Source organism: Pelodiscus sinensis, chromosome 5 (genome assembly GCF_052426305.1).
Source record: "Pelodiscus sinensis isolate ZL-2025 chromosome 5, ASM5242630v1, whole genome shotgun sequence".
Classification (NCBI taxonomy): domain Eukaryota; kingdom Metazoa; phylum Chordata; order Testudines; family Trionychidae; genus Pelodiscus; species Pelodiscus sinensis.
The window spans coordinates 124,471,568-124,490,797 of NC_143056.1; the positions used below are offsets into that span (position 1 = coordinate 124,471,568).

At 40.9% G+C, this 19,230-nt stretch overlaps 1 protein-coding gene across 2 annotated transcripts in view; it reads right to left on the reverse strand.

The window, feature by feature from the left end:
- PTDSS2 (phosphatidylserine synthase 2) overlaps positions 1 to 19,230 on the reverse strand; it is a 64,503-nt gene that overhangs the window by 12,471 nt on the left and 32,802 nt on the right. For both annotated transcript variants that reach the window (XM_075928340.2, XM_006131647.5), the window contains exons 3-9: positions 18,820 to 18,902; positions 12,131 to 12,198; positions 9,105 to 9,239; positions 8,011 to 8,061; positions 6,355 to 6,468; positions 3,290 to 3,408; positions 1,469 to 1,583 (exon numbers count right to left, since the gene is read on the reverse strand). In XM_075928340.2, the coding sequence (XP_075784455.2) occupies positions 1,469 to 1,583; positions 3,290 to 3,408; positions 6,355 to 6,468; positions 8,011 to 8,061; positions 9,105 to 9,239; positions 12,131 to 12,198; positions 18,820 to 18,902 (685 nt within the window). The remainder of the gene's footprint in view (positions 1 to 1,468; positions 1,584 to 3,289; positions 3,409 to 6,354; positions 6,469 to 8,010; positions 8,062 to 9,104; positions 9,240 to 12,130; positions 12,199 to 18,819; positions 18,903 to 19,230) is intronic.

Here is a 19,230-nt window from a genome sequence, read left to right on the forward strand (position 1 = left end):
TTATGGTAGATTAACTGGATTGAAGGATGTTTCTTGCTCTAGACTATATATAATGAAAAATGTTAGCAAGTTATGAATGGAATCAACAAGATGGAGCTAGTTTAACAGTTGCAAATCAGATGCAAGCTGTTTTTGCCAAGAGAATCAATCACTATGACTTGAGTTTGCCTATGGCTAACATGAACTTGACAGCTTCTTTGTATTTGGCAATAGGCACTGCTAACTAATGGTTAGATCTTTCTACTGTGCATGTAAGTTACTTTTATGCTGGGTGCAAGGATCTCTTCATAGATATGCAGACTGTTTTAATTAACATTGCTGTTTATTTCAATGCCCATAAAAATTGTATTATTGGCACAAAGCAGTTGTAGTTTATGAATCTAACATATAAGACAAATTTTACATTATAGAAAGTTTGGTAGTCTGAATTTTTATTCAAATTGATTAGCATCTATGTGTTTGCAAAGTGCCCAACATATGTTGTAGGTGTGCCCACAAGTTGTTAATTACAACTATCACTTGCTCCAAAAGGACAGTTTCACAAACCTGTAATTTATCTTTTCCAGTAAGTGTGAATTTAGAATACATGTCAATCTAAGACATCCCACAAAACAAATTGTATTAGAAAAATATGCTAGATGACCCTTCAGCTAAAAAGGCCATCAGATTTTCATAGCAATCATTCATCCTTAACTAATTTGCAGAGTGAGTACGTAGCTGTTAGAACACTCTGCTTATTAAATGTACAGATTACATGTATAGAGCTGGATGATGCTTGGTCCTGCCGTGAAGGCAGGGGACTGGACTTCATGACCTCTCGAGGTCCCATCCAGTTCTAGTATTCTATAATAGCATCATGCAAACAATCAATACAGTATCTAGAGAAAAAAATCAAAAGCATTTCAGTCTGCTGAATTTTGGCACTTCTCTGTTTACACTAGATATATATTTATATAGCTCTCAGAACCATCATGTTTTTAGTCACACTAGTAAGCAGAGCCAGACAAAACTGAGTGTCCAGTATGATCATCAAATTCTTTGGTTGTCTTTTTTTAGTTGATATTTTAGTTCGAAAGTATTGAGCCCAAACACTGTGCTCTAGATGCATACTGCCCAGAGCCTGAAGTGCTGAGCTCCAAGGTTCTGGTTTGGAGCTCTCTCCAACTTGTCTGTAAATGGGGAACAATAAGGATATTTTCATACAAAATCTGAATTTTGGGCAGCAGAATTTATTAATTTAATGATGATTAGCCTGCATGTTAAACTACTTATGAGATATAGCATTCAAGATTAAAAATATTTTTGAAAACCAATTTAGAGACAGAAAGATAGACAGTCCCAATTCCAGGGTGCCACATATATTACAGCTAGAATTGGCAGAAATCAAAACCAAAAATACTATTAACACATCTATGACTGTGGTAAACAAGTAATTTTATCACTTAAGTTTAAAGAGAAGTTTCCTTACTACAAAGATGATGCCACAAACTGCTAGCCATCTGCGCAGGCTGGATGCTGGCTTCCACTCGAATTTGACCCAGCTATAGGGTGTGAACTGGAAAGCGATTCTCTTTATTTTACCTCTGAAAGAGAGCCATCACACATCACTCTTACACCAGATTTAAGAAACAGAAAATATTCATTCTTTATAAACACATTTTTAAATTGTTTAAAATCAGGCATCATTTCAAGCCACTAAGCTTTTCTGCACTTAGCTAGGGGACTTCTATTCACCCTGTATTATACTCATGTTTAAATGAAAGCTGCAGGGAATCAATGTACTCCTATTTAAAAGCCCATTAAACACATATAAATTTAATTTTTACAAATCTAAATCTACATTAAGTAGGTAGCTTTTATCCTAGGTTCATCAAGTAAGAGCAGCCTCCACAAACCTAATTCTATACCAGTAGCACATTAGAGACAATTATCAAAAGATATTTTTAAAACACAGGAGTTGAAGGAATAATGGTGTAACTATACTGAAGCTTTTAATGTTCTTGATCTGGACACAACTAAATTAGAGGACACCCTTACTCACAAAAATATTTTCTATCCTCAGATAAGAAATTCTGTAGTTCCTGTCTGTATTTATTTCAGCTTGATTTATAAACATGCGTGATTTCCACACAACTCAATGTGAAATCTAGAAATGGCAACATGGAAGATGCCATTATGGAATGATGAATTTTCAGAAATTCAAGTCACTACATGAAACAAAGTCTCCATTAATATTTAACTCCGTGTCAGCGGTCACAAAATAACCCACTATTATTGCATATGCTTCAATCTTCACTGAATACACTTTTCAGTGACACAACCACAATGCATAATTTAGATGGTTAGATGATGGGGAAGAGCCAGGAATCTTTCTGTACAAATTGGGAGGGGAGGGGGGGCAGCGGCAGTGGATACCCCCTCTCCTTAGCTATCCCACACTTCCCAATCCCCTGCCCTGAGCCCCTCCTCCCCTCCAACAGTGACTCCTACATGCCCACACTCCCAGCACCCTGGCCCTGAGCCCTCAATCATCTCCAAGCCCGTGTCCTGACTCCTGCATTCCCCACACCCACAATCCCCTGCCCATAGCCCCTCCTTGACCCAAGCAAAGGTGGGTAAATTTGCTAGTCTACTATATGTTTGAGAGCGCTTTTATGTGCATCTGTCTTTCTGAGTCTGTTTGTTCAAGAACTCCTAAATTATAAGAGCTAGGACCACCAAATTTAGTAGGCAGCTTCCTCTTATCATAACTTGAAGCAAGGTCAGGCTTTGGCTGTGCAAGGACAATGGGACGTGCCTAGAATTTGATTATCTCTAATCAAACTGAAAAGGAGGGGTCTGCTAGCAGTGACTGTCATGCTGACAAATGACCACGGGGGGCAGCCGCATCAGGAACAGAGACCAGTTGGGAGCATGGCTCTGGCTGTTGCCAGCCACTGTACCTGGCAGCCCCAGACACTCCAGCCAGCCCCAGGGGACAGCAGAGTTCCTGCCATCCCAGGGGAACTGCTGCCCTGCTAGCTTGGGCTACTCCCCTAACACAATCCCCTCTTCTGAGCCTTCCCCCATGCTCAACCTCCTACGCTGACTCTTGCACCCACCATACCTTACCCGGAGTCCCACCCCCACCCCCAACATCCTGCCCTGGCCCCCACACTCCGCCCTGACCCCCCCTCCCCACACAAGTACCCAAGCAAGACTGGGTAAATCCTCTAGTTTGAAATAAAATCCCCAAACTCATTTGAGTTCTGCTACTTTTGGTTACAGAAGACTTCTAAAAGTAGCATACTTGTAGGTAGGAATGTTCCAAAGTCCTTGCCATTTATATGTTTTCAAAGAAAGCCATCCCAAAGTCTTCATTCCACAATAAATCCCAAATCCATTGCATAGGATTACGTCCATTATCCACTAAAAGGGGGGGAAGAAAAGTATTTTAAGCAGGAGAACCACGCACACACACACACACACACACACACACACACACACACACACACACACTTAAGCTTAATTATTTAGTGACAATTGTAAAAGGGAAATGCTCACACTGTTACGTGCCGGTATGTGTTTTCATTGAAAAAAAGGAATAGCTAGTTCATCCAATCCTAAGATTCTTAGGACACAGGCCTCTCACTTCCTGCCAGCCTTGCTGCCTAAATACATATTTGATGGGCACCAGATTTTTACGCAGGGAGAATAGTAAACATTCTTATCATCTGTCCTATTACTGTAAAATGATCTCCCGTTGCTCAATGTGGTTGTGGCTCTACACGTCCCCTCTCTGGTGGAAATGTCTTAAAGAACATAGGGTGCTGGAAAGGACAATTAACTGTTTTCATAACTGCTGTTCTTCAAGATGTGTTGCTCAGGTCCATCTTCCACCCAGAATTGAAGACTGGAGGATGAATAAATTTTGTACCCGAATAAATCCAAGTCTCCTCAAGTCTTTATTTTCTGGGTTTCCCCTGGGCCGATGGCCTTCACAACCAGGAAACTGGGAGTTAGGACAGAATAGAAACACCCATGCCCCTTGGCAGGAACAAAGTATTTGCATTTCATCTGCTTGGAAATGGGGGGAATAGAGATGTGTGTTTGGCATAGGGCAGTAGCAATCATGGCCACCCTGTTGTGGAGGGGTAAGGCCACTCTGGCAGGGGCTGCCTGTCCTAGCACCCCAAAGAGGGTATACTCCGGCCCGTTGAGTTCCTCCACCTGAAGGTTCAGGTTGGTGGCCACCTCTTTAGGAATTCTTGATGGGGCCGTGTGTCATCCCTGGGGACCTCTGGAGGGTACCCCACAATGGCTGCATCAGGTGAGGAGGAGGAGGAGAAAGAGGCCTGCATCGGAAGGACCTCTTTAGGACCCGAAAAGGCTGAAGGCTGTGCACCTCCAACTCTTGTTCCACTTGCAGGGTGGCAGCCCTTGAGACTTCTGATACCAGAGGGCGCTTAGTGGAGGATGCTGCCAATGCCACAGACATGCTGGCTACTGAGCATGGTGTCTGGGACAGCACAGGGAACTCCCCATAGGCTCCAAGGATACTATTGGATTGGCCAGGCCTGTGGCCACTGAACAATCTGGAAATCCATCTGTGGTTTCGAGGGTGTCCGATGAGGTGCTTGAGCGAGAGGCATCGAGGCTTGGTCCGAGGACAGGCCGACAAAGCGCGCAGTGCTGGGCAACCATAAATGAGAGCTGGTGTCAGTGCAGTACCACACACAGGCCACTGGTGCCAACACCCAGCATGCGGAGGAGCGATGGGAATGGTTCCGATAACCTGGGGACCTGCAGTGCAGGCATCAGTGACTAGTCGGCTTGTAATGGGCTTGAGAGCAGCTATGGGAGGGCTGCCAGTGGGCTGAAGAGAGATATAGGCAGCCCCTGACTTGCAATGTGATTGGTTTCTGGGGGTGTCGTACCTCGAACTCTCATTTACAATAGGTGTTGTGTGTCATTGTAAATGAGGGCTGAGGACGTAAGTCGGAGGGTTTCAGCTCCTTTCACACTTACAAAGGCCACCTGAAAGGCCTCCAATGTCAATGGCACCTGGAGTTGTTCAATGCCACTCTGTAAAGGTACTGCAGAGGCAAGAGGGGAGCCACAGGTAGAGGGTTCTGCTGTGCTGCACCAGAAGGGCCAACAGTATTTGCCTCTTGGGCTTATCCTTCTTAGACCCTGGAGATTTGCCCCGCCGCGTCTCGGCTTGTGGAGAGTCGGAGAATGGTGCCGAGAGGCCAACAGCATCAGTGGACTGCTGTGCAATGAGCAGTCCCCACACAAGAGCAGGGACTCTTGTACATTCCAAAGGCGGAATGAAGACGTGCCTATCGACTAGTCAATGGAAATTCCATCGACTACTTGACTAGTAAATTAACCAATATTTAACATCCTTAGGCCAGACTAAATTACATTAGTGCCATCTGGTTTTAAAATCGAAGTGTTATGAATCCTTAAGCCATCTCTTGGAGGTCTGCATAATTGAGACATTGTACAGTCTCATCTATGCTGCAAAACTAAATTTTTAAAATAGCACTGGGAAGACTTTCTAATTTGAGCAACAGATGGGACCTGGTTAAGATAAGATTTTAATTTACTGCAGCAAGGGATAACTCAGTGGTTTGAGCATTGGCCTGCTAAACCCAGGCTTGTGAGTTCAATCCTTATGGAGGCCATTTAGGGATTTGGAGCAAAAGTTTGTCAGGGATGGTACTTGGTCCTGCTGTGAAGGATTCGATGACCTTCAGGTCTCTTCCAGCTCTAGGAGATAGGCAATCTCCATTAATTTAATTTAATTTAAAGTCATCTGAAAAGCACCTATGTTTGTTGTCAAATGAACAGAAACCTTTTCTGGATTCCTCAATTTTGAAATATTGTGATTTATACTGTTGTCAGAAAGATGTATCTAAAGAAGGGTATACACTGAGAACACATTCATGTGAAATATACAACATATGCAGGAACAAAGAAATATGAATGAGCACGTAATTGTGTACAATAAGGCTACCATTCCACAGAATGAAAGCCACAAAATGTTTCTCAGTAAAGGTATTTATACATTTACTGATAGTTGGGCAATTCTAAAACAAGGAAAGGATTTTGTACTAAATAACAAACACAGTTTTAATCTGTTAAAGAAAGGGGAAGTGGGTGCTGAGCTAAACTCAACAATCACCTGCATGTGCATAATACACAGCTGAATAAGTTTACATCTGAGAGGTGGTACATGTATGCTCACCAGCTACATCAATCCAATGCCAGAGAACAGTATCACTAGATTGACATGTCTATTTGGGCCACAGATAGGTGAGCTAATCAAGTCGTTTTCAGCACTGAAGGTATACAGAATGCAGTACATACATGATCCCACCAACATTCACTGAAGTTTGGAAGCTGATGTTCCAGACTATACTCCAGAAATTCAAACATTACACTGATGATCATACACATCCACCAGTCCCGAATCATTAGTGTCTAAAAGAAGAAAAGGAGGTAAAGTTATGTTGGAGAATACCTTGTAAAGGTATAAAAGCAGGCAAGCAAGACACAGTAACAGAAGGAAATGCAAGTCAAATGCAGGAGTCTATTACTGTGTGCCTCTGCCACCAGGTAAAGGTGGTAGCAGCCAGCAGTGTTTTGGGGCTGCTCAGAAAAGACTCTTCCAGCTTGCTTAACGCAATTATCAAAGCAGCCAACTGTCCTCAAGTCAGCAATATGGCCGTGTTCACCCATACTCTCCAAGTGACCCTGCTTAGGAGGCATTAAATGGAAATTTCCTACAAGATCGTCTCAGTGATGCACTTAATTTATGGGGTGCAGCTTTGATCTTCCTCTACACATCTGAATAGAGCCCCCACTTCTCACCTATCAGGAGGGAACTGCCGTTTTAGATTTTTCACATGTAAAAAACAAACCTGTTTCCTACCCTAACTCATGTTAGCTCATATAAAAGCCTTGTTATTATTGGCGCTATGTCTTTTCATCCTCACTTTTCTAGGTAATTACACTAAGTTTTGGTTAAATTTGTTTTTATAAAGGAAAATATTACATGAATGCAACAGGAATCTCATTCTGAAAATTGTCTAGATCTAGGAGTATCAGACTGACACAAATATTCCTCTGATATCCCACATATACATTCAAAAAGGTCCAATTATTTTGCTATGTTCAAAACAGTCTTATATAGGTTAGCAAGCTCTTCTCTATTTGCGGCAAATTAATACAGCAGCATCAACTTTTGCATTTTTGAATGGGAAGTAGGAAGTAAAGTGAAAACAATTATCTATCTTATAATTAAAGTTTAATCTTCTGTGAATGATGTTGATCAGGAGAGGACATAGAATTTAACATCAACAAGGAATGCTAAGTAAAGTAAAACTTGTTAGTCAATTCACTTGAACAAAAGAGAATCAAACTTAGACCTAAATGTTCAATACCCCATGTATGGACCATGTTCTGCTATAAACAAATTCAGCTCGCACTTCTATGTTTGGTACGTGCATGCTGACAATCACAGAGACTAAGGTATTGCTCCTTCGAAGTATTTCTAAGTTATGAACCAGAAGCTTATTTGGAAATTATGAAGTGCTTAACATGTGTAATTATATTGGTATATAATGTATCTGGATGAATGATAATTTTTCCACAGCCTACACAGTATATATCTTTTCCACAGTTTATATTCAGATCACTCAAATATTTAGGGTGCTGAGAAAATAAAGGACTTTGGTTTTGCATACTCTTCATTTTATCCACCTGACCTTCATATGAATCATCTCTGTGGAAACAGAAACTTATTAGTGGAACACTATTCAGAAAAGAAATTAAATGACCTACTATAGTCAGAAAAAAATAAGTCTTTTATTATTATGAAAACACTTATTTAAACTAGTTCACGGATGACTGACTAACATAATTGATTCTGAACACTGGTAACATTGAAGCAGAAGCAGTCAAGCTTTAAAGGCAGAACAACGCTAATGAAAATATCTGAACACAGAAGAGACAAATTCTTACTTTTAGGTACCAGCCAAGGAAGTGAGCAGGAACAAATCCATCCAGTTTGTCCTATAAATCAAGCAGAAAAGTTAGGTTGCTTGGTTACAAAGAAGATGAATATTTATTCTCAAGGCCTCCATTTTTCTCTAGGTAATATAGCAATGGAACTTTTTAACAGCCTTAGCTACTATTTGAAATATATGGAAATTCCATATGTATCACCTTACTCAGGTAATGTGATATAAAATGAAATGCAAAGTCCAAGGAGGGGGGAAATGGAACTACGAAGGGTGTAAAGGTTGAAGTAGAAGGCCCATGGAGACCAGCAAAAGAGTCTGTGCTCACCAGAGCACACTCCTCTCCAGAATCTGTAACACAACCAAGTTTCCCAAGTTCGCCGTTGCTCTACTGTCAGCAAATAGATGTGAAATCCACTGGCAAAAGGTGTCCCATCCCAATCTATTATTGGTGCATCTAGAGTATAACTTGCTATTGGTATCAGTTACTCCATTAGCTCACATGGCAGAGAAGCAGGCAGCGGATCTAAAGTTCCAACCTTGTCCACTGCACAGCCACTATAACAGCGTGGACAGCGTGTACAACTGGCACCAATTCCTATAGTTTCACATTCTGTGACTCTGGTTTATGGAATTAGGAACAAAAATTCATTTGGCTTCTTAAATCTCAGATGAAGATACAAAAGGGTGCAATTTATGGCACGTTAACAACATTTAGACTTCTAGCTTTGTGCAAAAAGGAGCTAAAGAAGCAAATTCTAATTGCAAACAGAAGCTGACTAGCAGGAACACAGAAATGGGTATGGATTTACATCAAGAGTACTTTTGGAGAAGGGGAAAATAATTTAGCTGTTGTTCAATTTGGTTACGTAGAGCTATGTATCTTGACCTGATCAATACTAAATGTCAAGAGAGGGAACGGAAAAGGAAAGTGGTGAGTAAGAGTCTAAAACTAAAGATAAGGCATAAAAAGATTATGGATTCAGCAGTAAAACATATTCAGAAGATTGCACATTAGAGTGATCAAACAGGCAATATTTCACACGAAAACATCAGGACTCACTCGGCAAGGGCTTTTTCATTTCAATTTCTTACCCAGACATTGTGAAATGGATCAGTCTCATTGCCTGGATCATAAATAAGGCAGTTTCCACCATAGTCTCTTTCTGGCAAGGCAACTCCTAAATTTGGATCGATATATTTCATGAACTGTCTGCCATCATGTACAGTCTGTAGAATTAACACATCCATCTGTTAGAAATTGGTAGATAATAGGCAGGAGAATCTGAAGGATACTAATTCACGATTCCCTATCTTCAAATGATTTTTACATTTACATTTCAGAATGCTTCAGACACATAACCAAGCCTCCTTAAATGAAGGCAGGATGGTTATTAATTTATACTCTCAGCTCTTGTGACCTTCAGTACCAGGTGCTGAAGAAGATTGAAATTACTGTATTAAGATACAATCCTACAGTCTAGACTAGGAAAACTAGAGACAGATTTCACTGAATTTACTAAAGAATTTGCATGCCCCATTTTTAAAAAAAAGCATACACATATCATAACGGAAGAGCTGAAGCATAACCCACCCTCTTTCCTTTTCCAATCACCTCGGGGAGGGGGAGGAAACAGCCATAAACTTATGGCAGTTCATTCTTCAAGAGCTACAATATCTATTGTCCTCATATCAACTGTTCATTTTGGTTCAGGTTTCCTAGGATAGGAAACATCCAGCAGCATTTCAAACTAGCTATAGTTCATATGTCAGCTAACTTTACTCATGCTAAATGCAGATTTCAAGCACAAGATTAAACAATATACAAAGAGGTGCTGTCATTCACAAATGTTACTTCAGTTTCTGAAAGGACAGAATCAAACTAAATTCTATGGTTACAGAGTTTAATAGAAGTCCTCATCAAATAAGAAATAAAAATTTAGTTTTCAAATTAAGATCAGGCTAGTATTATGAACAACAGGACTCTTCGAGGAAACTGAAGGAAAGTCATTAGCAAGAAGATTAGTTCATGTACCATCAAACAACTCCCATTACACGTGGTGAATTTGCTAATGAACAAGTATTTCGTAATAGAATCAGAAACACTGTCACAGCCAATGCTTTGCATTAGCAGCAATATGATAAATAGAGTAATGCTTGTTATGACAGGTTAACGATCAGACAAGTAGGAAACAAACCAGCAAAGTGTAATGGGGAAAAGAAAAACAAGTCTATATAACCAAAGGCAGTAACGCAAAATAAAGTCATCAAGTAGAACTAATTTCTCATTAACACAACAGAAACGTTTGTTACACTAATGAACTTGTATCGGCTTTTAGGAGAGTCAATAATATTGATCTATAGAGAATGGATTAAGTCCAAGAAAAATGTATGTTCAAATAGTTACAAGATAAATATCTCATTTATACTTGAAGGATTGGTCAATAGCTAGTAAACGTCTGCTTTGGAAATCAGTGGATGAGCAGACGTAGAAGATGACAGAACACACACCCAGAGGAAAGAAAAGCAATTATAAACAAATTGTTATCCAAAAAAGAAAAACTACAGCAGTATAGCTCAGCATATGCAATCAAACTGAAGCACACAAATATTGATAGCAAGCTGCAACAATACGGTCTGAGAAAAAAAAAAAAGATAATGAAACCTAGTGGAGACATGAGAATGAATGGAAACCGAGCACCAAGGGGAGGGGGGGATACAAGCTACTTAAAAAGGAGGAACAAAATAGGCTCAAGATCTCCAATACAAGGGGGCAGAAAGCTTGTAAGAGACCTGAAGAATGAATTTTGTTAAGATCTAATAAGCAAGTATGTCAGAACGGACCAAAATATTAAGCCTGACCTAGGGGACTTGCTCAGTGGGCATTACTGTAAAACTCCAATTGTCCAGCATCCAGCGGTCCGGCACTCCTAATAGTCCGGCACCAACTGGAACCCAGAACTGCTCCGGACAATTGGAGCTGCTCTGCCCCTGGCTTCCCCAGGTCTGCCGCTGATCAGTTTCAGCGGCGGTGGACTTGGGAAAGCTCACACCAGCCAGTGAAACTGACCAGTGGCAGATTGGGGAAGCCAGGGGCAGAGCAGCTGGAGTACTGCTGGGTTGGTCCCGCAGCGCCGCTCAGGTGAGGGGCGGCGCTGTGGGACCAACCCAGCAGCACCCCAGCTGCTCTGCCCCCAGCTTCCTCAAGTCAGCCACTACTGAAACTGACCGGACAACTTGGGGAAGCCGGGGGCAGAGTAGCTGGGGTGCTGCTGGATTGGTCCCACAGCACCGCCCTCTCCCACGCTGCGCAGTTCCCCGCTGACCTCCACCCCACACCCCCATAGCCCCTCTTCTGGCACTCTGGCATATCTGAGAATCCGGCACCTCCTGGGTCCTAAAGATGCCGGATTATCAGAAGTTTACTGTAGTACAAATTAATTTGGACAAGCCAGTAGAGATAATAATTACTGACTGCTTTCTTGCTCATAAAGCTTCTGATACTGATTTTTGGGGAAGTAAGAGGAAATACTGGCAGGCTGAATGAGGGAAAAACGTTCTTACACGATTATGCAAATGAATCCGCACTTCATTTGCATTTTCGATAGGGCTCATTTACATTCCCCTTTCGGAAGAGGAATGTAATTTAGACATAGCCTTTCTGGGAATAAGCTCCAAGACTGCAGCCATGTGCATACTGCAATATGAGAAGCTGCAGGCCTGACTCAGAAGATCTGTGCAATGCAGTGTGTCTGCATTAGCACTGTTCAGACACTTGAGGTCCACAAACTGTAAGCCCAAGATTACAACACAGTATGCTAAAGCAAGGACTTGAAAACATCAACTCTGCAGTCCCAGGTGCCACTGAACTTGACCACATCCAATGTACCCCAAATATACTGCTCCTAGTCATCTTATGCAGCCACCAGGGACCACTGCCTTCCCACCATCTCTGGTAGCATCTTGATGTTTTCAACTCTCAGATTTTGAACGATGTGGTATGAAGAGATAGGAAAGGGGGTAATATAAGTAGTATTGCCACCTTTCCTCCATGCCAGAAAAGAACTTTCATATCCAGAGCAAATCCCCAGTTGTTAAGAGCCAATTCTTAAATTCCTTACCTGAAAAAGTATAAAGATGAGGAAGAGCTCATACACAACGCTGACACAGAGCCAAAACCTCCAGTAAGCTATAGAAACAAACAAGATTTTATCAAGGCTTCTGGAATAATATATCAGTTGGCGAAGTTAGTTTATCAGTAGCACAATTAGCACACAGAGCAGGGCTCCTCCCTTCACAAAGAAATACGAATGCCCAGTTGTGAAATAAGGAGCTCCAGCAATAAGCTTCTCAAACAGTGCAAGTGGGAAGTATATTCAGACAGTATTCATAACGGCCCATTAAATCAATCCACTCACAGAACTTGTGGAATTCCCATTTATCTCCCAAACCAATCCATATGTGAGGTAACGCTCATCTACATATTTTCATAACGGTCACAAGAATGTATAATGCAAGTCATTACACTTTTAATGCACATTTAAGAGATAAAGCCTACTCTCCCTCAAAAACCCCTGGATTTAATCTCTCTTGCATTACTTTCCCTATGAAAGATTTCTCAAGTTCCCTACCACACTTTATGACTCCTAAAAAGCAAACCTGTTTCTTACTGAACCAATCCCTTCTCCACTGTCTGAAGTTACTTGACTCTTCAGCTTACTTTTTACTCAATTCCTAGTACATCTTGGCAAACTTCTTTTTGGACACCTCTGAAATTAGTGTCCCATTGCAGTCCCAATTACTTAAGATCACTAGGCAAGATTGCGGTTTTCATTTTTAGAAGCCTATCTTCTTCTCTGTGAAATGCTACATTTTCTTAAAGATGAGTATATGGCTTTTTCAAAGTTTACTGTTAAAATGGTATTACAAGCAGGTTAAGAAAAGAAAGCAAAGGGATTAGCATAGGGATGAAATAATGTAGTTGATTAATCGAATAGCAAAAACTTATCGGTTAATGCTATAGACTACACAATTTCGACCTCCTCCCCTGCCAGTAAATTTTTTAGCAGACTAGCCATCAGCCCAGCTTAGTCCCAGCTTGCACTGGGTCTGGGACCTACCCCTGCTGTGACTCTGCATTTAATGTGTATTAAGAGCCAGGCAGGAAGGCAGCCTGGCTCAGTTCCAGCTTGTGCTGGGTCTGAGAGCTCAGACCCCTTCCCTGGACAGGGGTTGCTGTCACCTCATGCTGCCGCCTTTGCGTCAGAGGTAGCAGCACAGGGCAGCAGGCTGCCAGGCTGCGAAGGGAGCTGGTTTTTAAGCTGGCTCCCCTCACAGATCAGCTCCTGCCTGACACCCCACACTGCTGGCTTTCATATGCAGAGGTAGCAGCATGGAGTGGAAGTGGGCTCCTCAGAAGTAGGGCTGGAGCGAATTGGCTGCCAGACCAACTCCCAGGGACTAGAGAATAGTCAAGTAACCAATAAGGTTAATCGACTATTCAATTAACCGATATTTAACATCCCTAGTTTAGCAGTAACTACATTACAAGATCTATGGAGACGATGCAAACTATTAAGACGCAGCTGTTTCAGAAGAAAGTTTTAACCCCACACTTTTTTATGAAATACTGTTGTGATGATGTATGATGGAAGATGACCGTTTGTATCATTGTTGCTATCACTGGTATACAAAGTATGTCATGCAAGGTGTCAATGGAAAAGTTGCAGGCTGTCAACTATGACTATCCTGAGTAAATCCATTTAACTTCACTGTATCTGAAGATATGAATATAAGTTATGCTTTTGCATGTCAAATGTGGTTTATTCTTAGGGTGACAATGTATTTTCATAGAATTCTAGGACTAGAAGGGACCCTGAGAGGTCATCGAGTCCAGTCCCCTGCCCTCATTTTATACCGCTCTCGTTAGCTCAATATGAATGAACTATTCAAGATTGACAGGCCATTAAGAAGAAAACTCTCTATATAACTCTTGAAGATGCCTCAGAGAGCAAAGAAGTCAAAGCTGTGATTCAGCAAAACACCGAAGGGCACATGATGCAGAGATGCAAGCCCTGACTATATCTTTGTAAGTAACTATGGGCATTGTTTGGCATAGTGACTTTCCAAGCACATGGCAGAGGATATAAAAGATACCCGTCATCTCCATTTTGCCTCATCTCTGCTCTAATTCCATGGACTAAAAGGAGTATTTTAAACAATAGACCGAAGTTCTTCCAATCTTTGAAAGTTAACAGAGAGACTTTTTACAAGCCAAGAGATTATTCCATCACTGCTACCATTATAAGTACATGATTTTCTAATTGAGAATGCCATTCTTTTATTAATAAATTCCTAGTTAGTTGACTAAGGATTGCCTGACAGCATGATATATGGGGAATATATAAATATATTGACCAGGAGATAAGTGTCTGATCTTTTGGAATTGGTTAGAACCTCATATATGGTGAACTGGGTTTCAAAGTAACCTCTCACTATGTTAGATCAGTTTGTCTGGATGGGAATGAACTACTGGCATGCCAAATGGAGACTGTGTCTGGTCTCTTGGTAATTAGTGCGGTGTTACAGAAGCTCTTCTGTTACTGGTTTGGTAAATCTAATTATAGAATAAACCACCAGTTTTGGATGTGTGCCTGCCTTTCAGCATGGTTCATTCTAGGTAGCTGGATACAAGTGTTCCTCTCTGTTCTACCCCTTGCGTCCCCTCCATCAACAGGCACCTTCCCACAAGAAGGACATAGAAATGAGGCCTAAGGAGAGTAGGGGCCCCAACTGTTTATTACATGTTTGTACAGCATCTAACATGATGAGGTCCTGGTCTATAACTCAGGCTCCTAGGTTCCACTGCAACACAAATAAATTAATAAAATCAAAACCCTAGTCTTGAATGTCAACTTCCTCTAATGAGCAGAGCCAGACCAGATACCTTGAACCTAAACACTTGGGAGCGTTCAATCTGTAGGTAAACTCTTCCATATGTCAGGAGTTTGGATTAGGGCCTTAGAAAGTTCCATGCTGTGAACGACGATCCAGAGTTTCGGCTCAGTCCACCTCTATGATGAAGCATCCACTACAGGAGGTAAACAAGCTCCAAGTAGTATGTGACCAATTCATCCTAGCAATGTTTGGCTAACCATGTCCACTAATTTACATAATGGGGAGCAATTTAAAGAACTTTTGATTTGGGATTAGATAACACTCAAGTCCAATCATTCCTGGGAGATTTTCTTGAGAGCACTAGCACACTACATAGAACTATAAACACATATTTCCAGGACTACACCTGGATATTTGGCCTGACTGGTTCTGGACAAACAGGACTCTAAGGTTACGTCTAGACAGTAGCATGTACCTCAAAATAAACTATGCAGTTTTCGCAAATTGCGTAGCGTATTTTGAAATTTGGTGCCATCTACACAGCACTAAATTTTGAAAGAAATTGCTATTCTAGCATTGTCTTTAATTCTCATGCAATGAGATTCACAGGAGGCCAGAATAAGAAGCCCATTATTTCACATGTATTTCAAAATAAGAGGCTTCTTGTGTAAGAGAGCACAGAATGCTATTTCAGGATAACAGACGTTATCAAGTGGAAAGAATTAGCTATTGCATGACATTTTCTCAACTTCATAAAAAAACAAGCAGTTTAGTCCTTAGCTCTAGTGAGGATAGGTAAAATATTCTAATATTACAAATCAGACATTAAAACCTCTACATAAAAAGGAAACTGGAGGAACTTTGACACAAGTACACATATTTCGAATCAGTCACTTATCAGTGTTTCACTGTGGACAAAGACTGGATTTTTAGAAGAACACACAGACTTTGCAACCAATACATACAAATATCAAATATTAGTCCTACGAACTTTGTGCACTGTTTTTTAAGACTAACTGAACAAATAAAACCCATTGCAGGGCTAAAAAAGTTGCCTAACAGATTGCTCCTAACACTATTTTAAAAATAGTTTCAGATGTGAGAGGCTGTGATTATTTTCAGCAAAACTGCCAAGTAAAGCTTATCAGGATGGCCTACTTTATATGCTGGGGACAAATAAGGTAGCAGCTCTGACCTGGATAACTGGGAGTTCAGAGCTTTTACTCTAACTTCCAAACAACTCAGACTGAAGGTTAAACATCAATAATTTTATTTTCAAGTGTTATCCAACTAGCATTTGAAGAACAATCATAAGAATTGTCCAAAATTACTCATTGTCCTTTTTCTCAGTTACACAACACTACGAAAACAACCATACCAGAGAATCTCCCCTCAAGGAAAAACATTAATATGAAATGACATTTGTGCAGTGCAAGTTGGTTTTCTTCCTGCTTCCTACAGCTAGTTCCCCTTCAACAACTCTTGGTGAACCCTCACTAGTCTGACATTACCTTTAGAAAGGAACAAAGTATCAGATACATATCGAATTTCTGTTTTTGTGCATTAGTAAAGCAAAAATCACTTCCAGGATAGTTTTAGTGAGGGCTACAAGAGTTGGCTCCCTCCAGTGAATACCTTCTAATGCTTACAAGTGAGAAGCGTGAAGGAAGGTGTCTTGCCTCAAGAATCTAGACTATAAATACTACCCAACTCAGTAAACGGTCAATGCTTTGCCAGGAGAGAGAGATTTGGATTTTGCTAAATGGGGAATCTAGGGGAGGGAGCTAATGGAACCAGCAAGATTGCGGTTTTTAAACTATTTGACAGATTTGTGAAGTATTAAAAAGGAATCAATTAGTCTGAGTATTAACAGGACTATTGTTCAAATGATCAAATTCACATAGAAGCTTCCTTAATCACCCCTGTTTCATAGATAATTTTCACCAGAATCAAAACTATAAGCTTCATGATAGACCCTTGAAAGAAGGAGAGCTATCATTTATAAAAAGGTAGAAAACATTTTTAGAGGCTATAGATCTGAAAATTCTAAGCAGCATATGGCCAAGAACATCCCTGCAGTCCTTCAAGGTAACAATATCTTTCATAAACAGAATAAAAAAAATTGCCATGTAGTAGGCTGCCCAAAAAGGGAGATTTTAAACTTAAAAATGTTCAAGTTCACTGCTGTATTTCTCCTTGCAGAAGACAACTTTCAACTTTCTCTCCCCAAGGATTCTTTTTAACCTGCCTACCACTCCCTAGGACAAACAGGATTCCCAGAATGGAAGATTATAATGAAATAAAAGAAAACTGTAACCTAAACTTGAGAGCAATGAGAAATGCTTAATATGCAAGTCTATAGAACTATCTCCATTCTTATAATCTATCATTACCAAAATATAAAAATAGCCAGGAGAAGTTTAATTACTTTCACAGTTCACCAGACTCAACACAGAAGTTTTATTCTGCTGTTTTATAAAGACTCCCTGAATTCTTACAGGATTAATTTGGGAAATTTTGCAGGCAAAGTAGAATAATTTGTCAGATTACTTGTAAGAGCAGTCCTATACCCAAGTACTTTGTTTAAATCTGTGTCAATTAAGGAGCAAAAGTACACTCCATCTGGGTTTTAGGGGACAATTTGATTACCTTCTCTAAACTAGGGACCATGTGAGCCTTTTTGCTAGCAATGTGATATGCAAATAACATGCAATTAGCTGATTTTAAAAAGCACATAGTAAATATGTATGTTGTTTAGAATAATTGTTAATCTCTCTTTTTAAGGGGTTGTTTTCAGACAACAGAAAGAGGGAATGTTTAGGGGAGGAGTGAGCAAGAGGCAGTTAACTGGCCAGTTTTGGCCTGGGGCTACCTAGCCAGCACCCTCACTAAAGAGCAGCAGCCACTTTAAGCAGCAAGCTGCTAATTGCTATGCAGTCCCAGCAAGGAGCAGAAAGCTTTGCATGCTGTCTCCACCCCCTAGTAAAATCCCTCAGCTCCCATTGGCTAGTTTCCAGCCAATAGGAGATGAGAAATTTTGCTGAAGGCAGGGGCAGTGAATGGAGCCTCTTCACTTTCTCCTCCTCTCCTCACTCCCTCCTTTTCCCTCTGTGTTGAAGCAGTGCCATGTGGAGCAGGCCACCCAGCATACCAGCAGGGAGTCTCAGGTTCCTACAGAGCTGCTGGCTGGAAGCCACCTAGATTGTTATTCCCCCTCAGTCACAGCCTGCCCTCTGGCACCCCACCCCCTCTCCTACAACCACCTGCCCAGGCCACCACCCAAACCCCCTGTATCCTCTTCTTCCCATGTCCTCCAGGTCACAACTCCCTCCTAGACCCTGTAACCCCTCTTATACCCCTCCCCCAGGCTAGAATCCTGCACACATACCCCTCCCTGACCCTGCACTCCATTCCTGTGCCCCAGATCATAACCCCCTCCTTCACCCAAACTCTCAGACTCCACACTCCTTCCTGCACTTCAGTCCTCTTTACCAAGCTCCCTTCTACACCCCACCTGCCATCCAAATCCTTGTGTCCTTGACCACTTACTACAATCTTGGAGTGGCCCCACATTAAAAATTATTGCCCACCCCTGGTTTAGGGCAAGGATCTCAAATTTCATTTAAGTGTTCAAATAATAAAATAGGTGAAGTAGTCTTGGAAATACCTGCTGGCTATAAATAAAGGAGAGGTCTCGCAGCATAAGGCAGAAGATGTGGGATTAAGATTACTGTGTAGTTGCATCATGTTGATGAATTTACATTGCATACAAAGGAAGCATGCCATGAAATAAAGTTACAAACACAAACACGTACATCATTTAAACTTAGAAGCTATTTATAAAACACTAAAATTATTGCTACAGAGTTAGCATTTTATTAGACACTTCGAAAAAATTAAAGGATTAAATTACCTGGATGAGGTCTTGAAAATGGTCCATCTTTAGCTTGAGTGACACCAAAACATAAGAAAACCAAAATGCTGGCAACAATCCCTCTGAAAATAAAGAACAAAACTCAATATGTATTTGCTTCACACCTCGCTCCAATAAAGAAAATCATGACAAAAAGAATCTTGGTTTAAATCCTTAAAAGTCTAGAACTTCTTGTCTCTTTACACTAGCATAATTTCCACAGATCAGTTATGCATCTCACTGGAAATGTATGGTGGGGTGTGGGTTTTTTTTTTTTTTGGCGCAGTTTTTGTCAAAGGGGAAGCAGATACAAATCCATACAGTTAGGGTTCCTAACAATGCGTATTTCTATTATAAAAGATTTATGATATTTTCTGAAAAGCTCTTAAAACTTCTATAATTTAGAGAGGT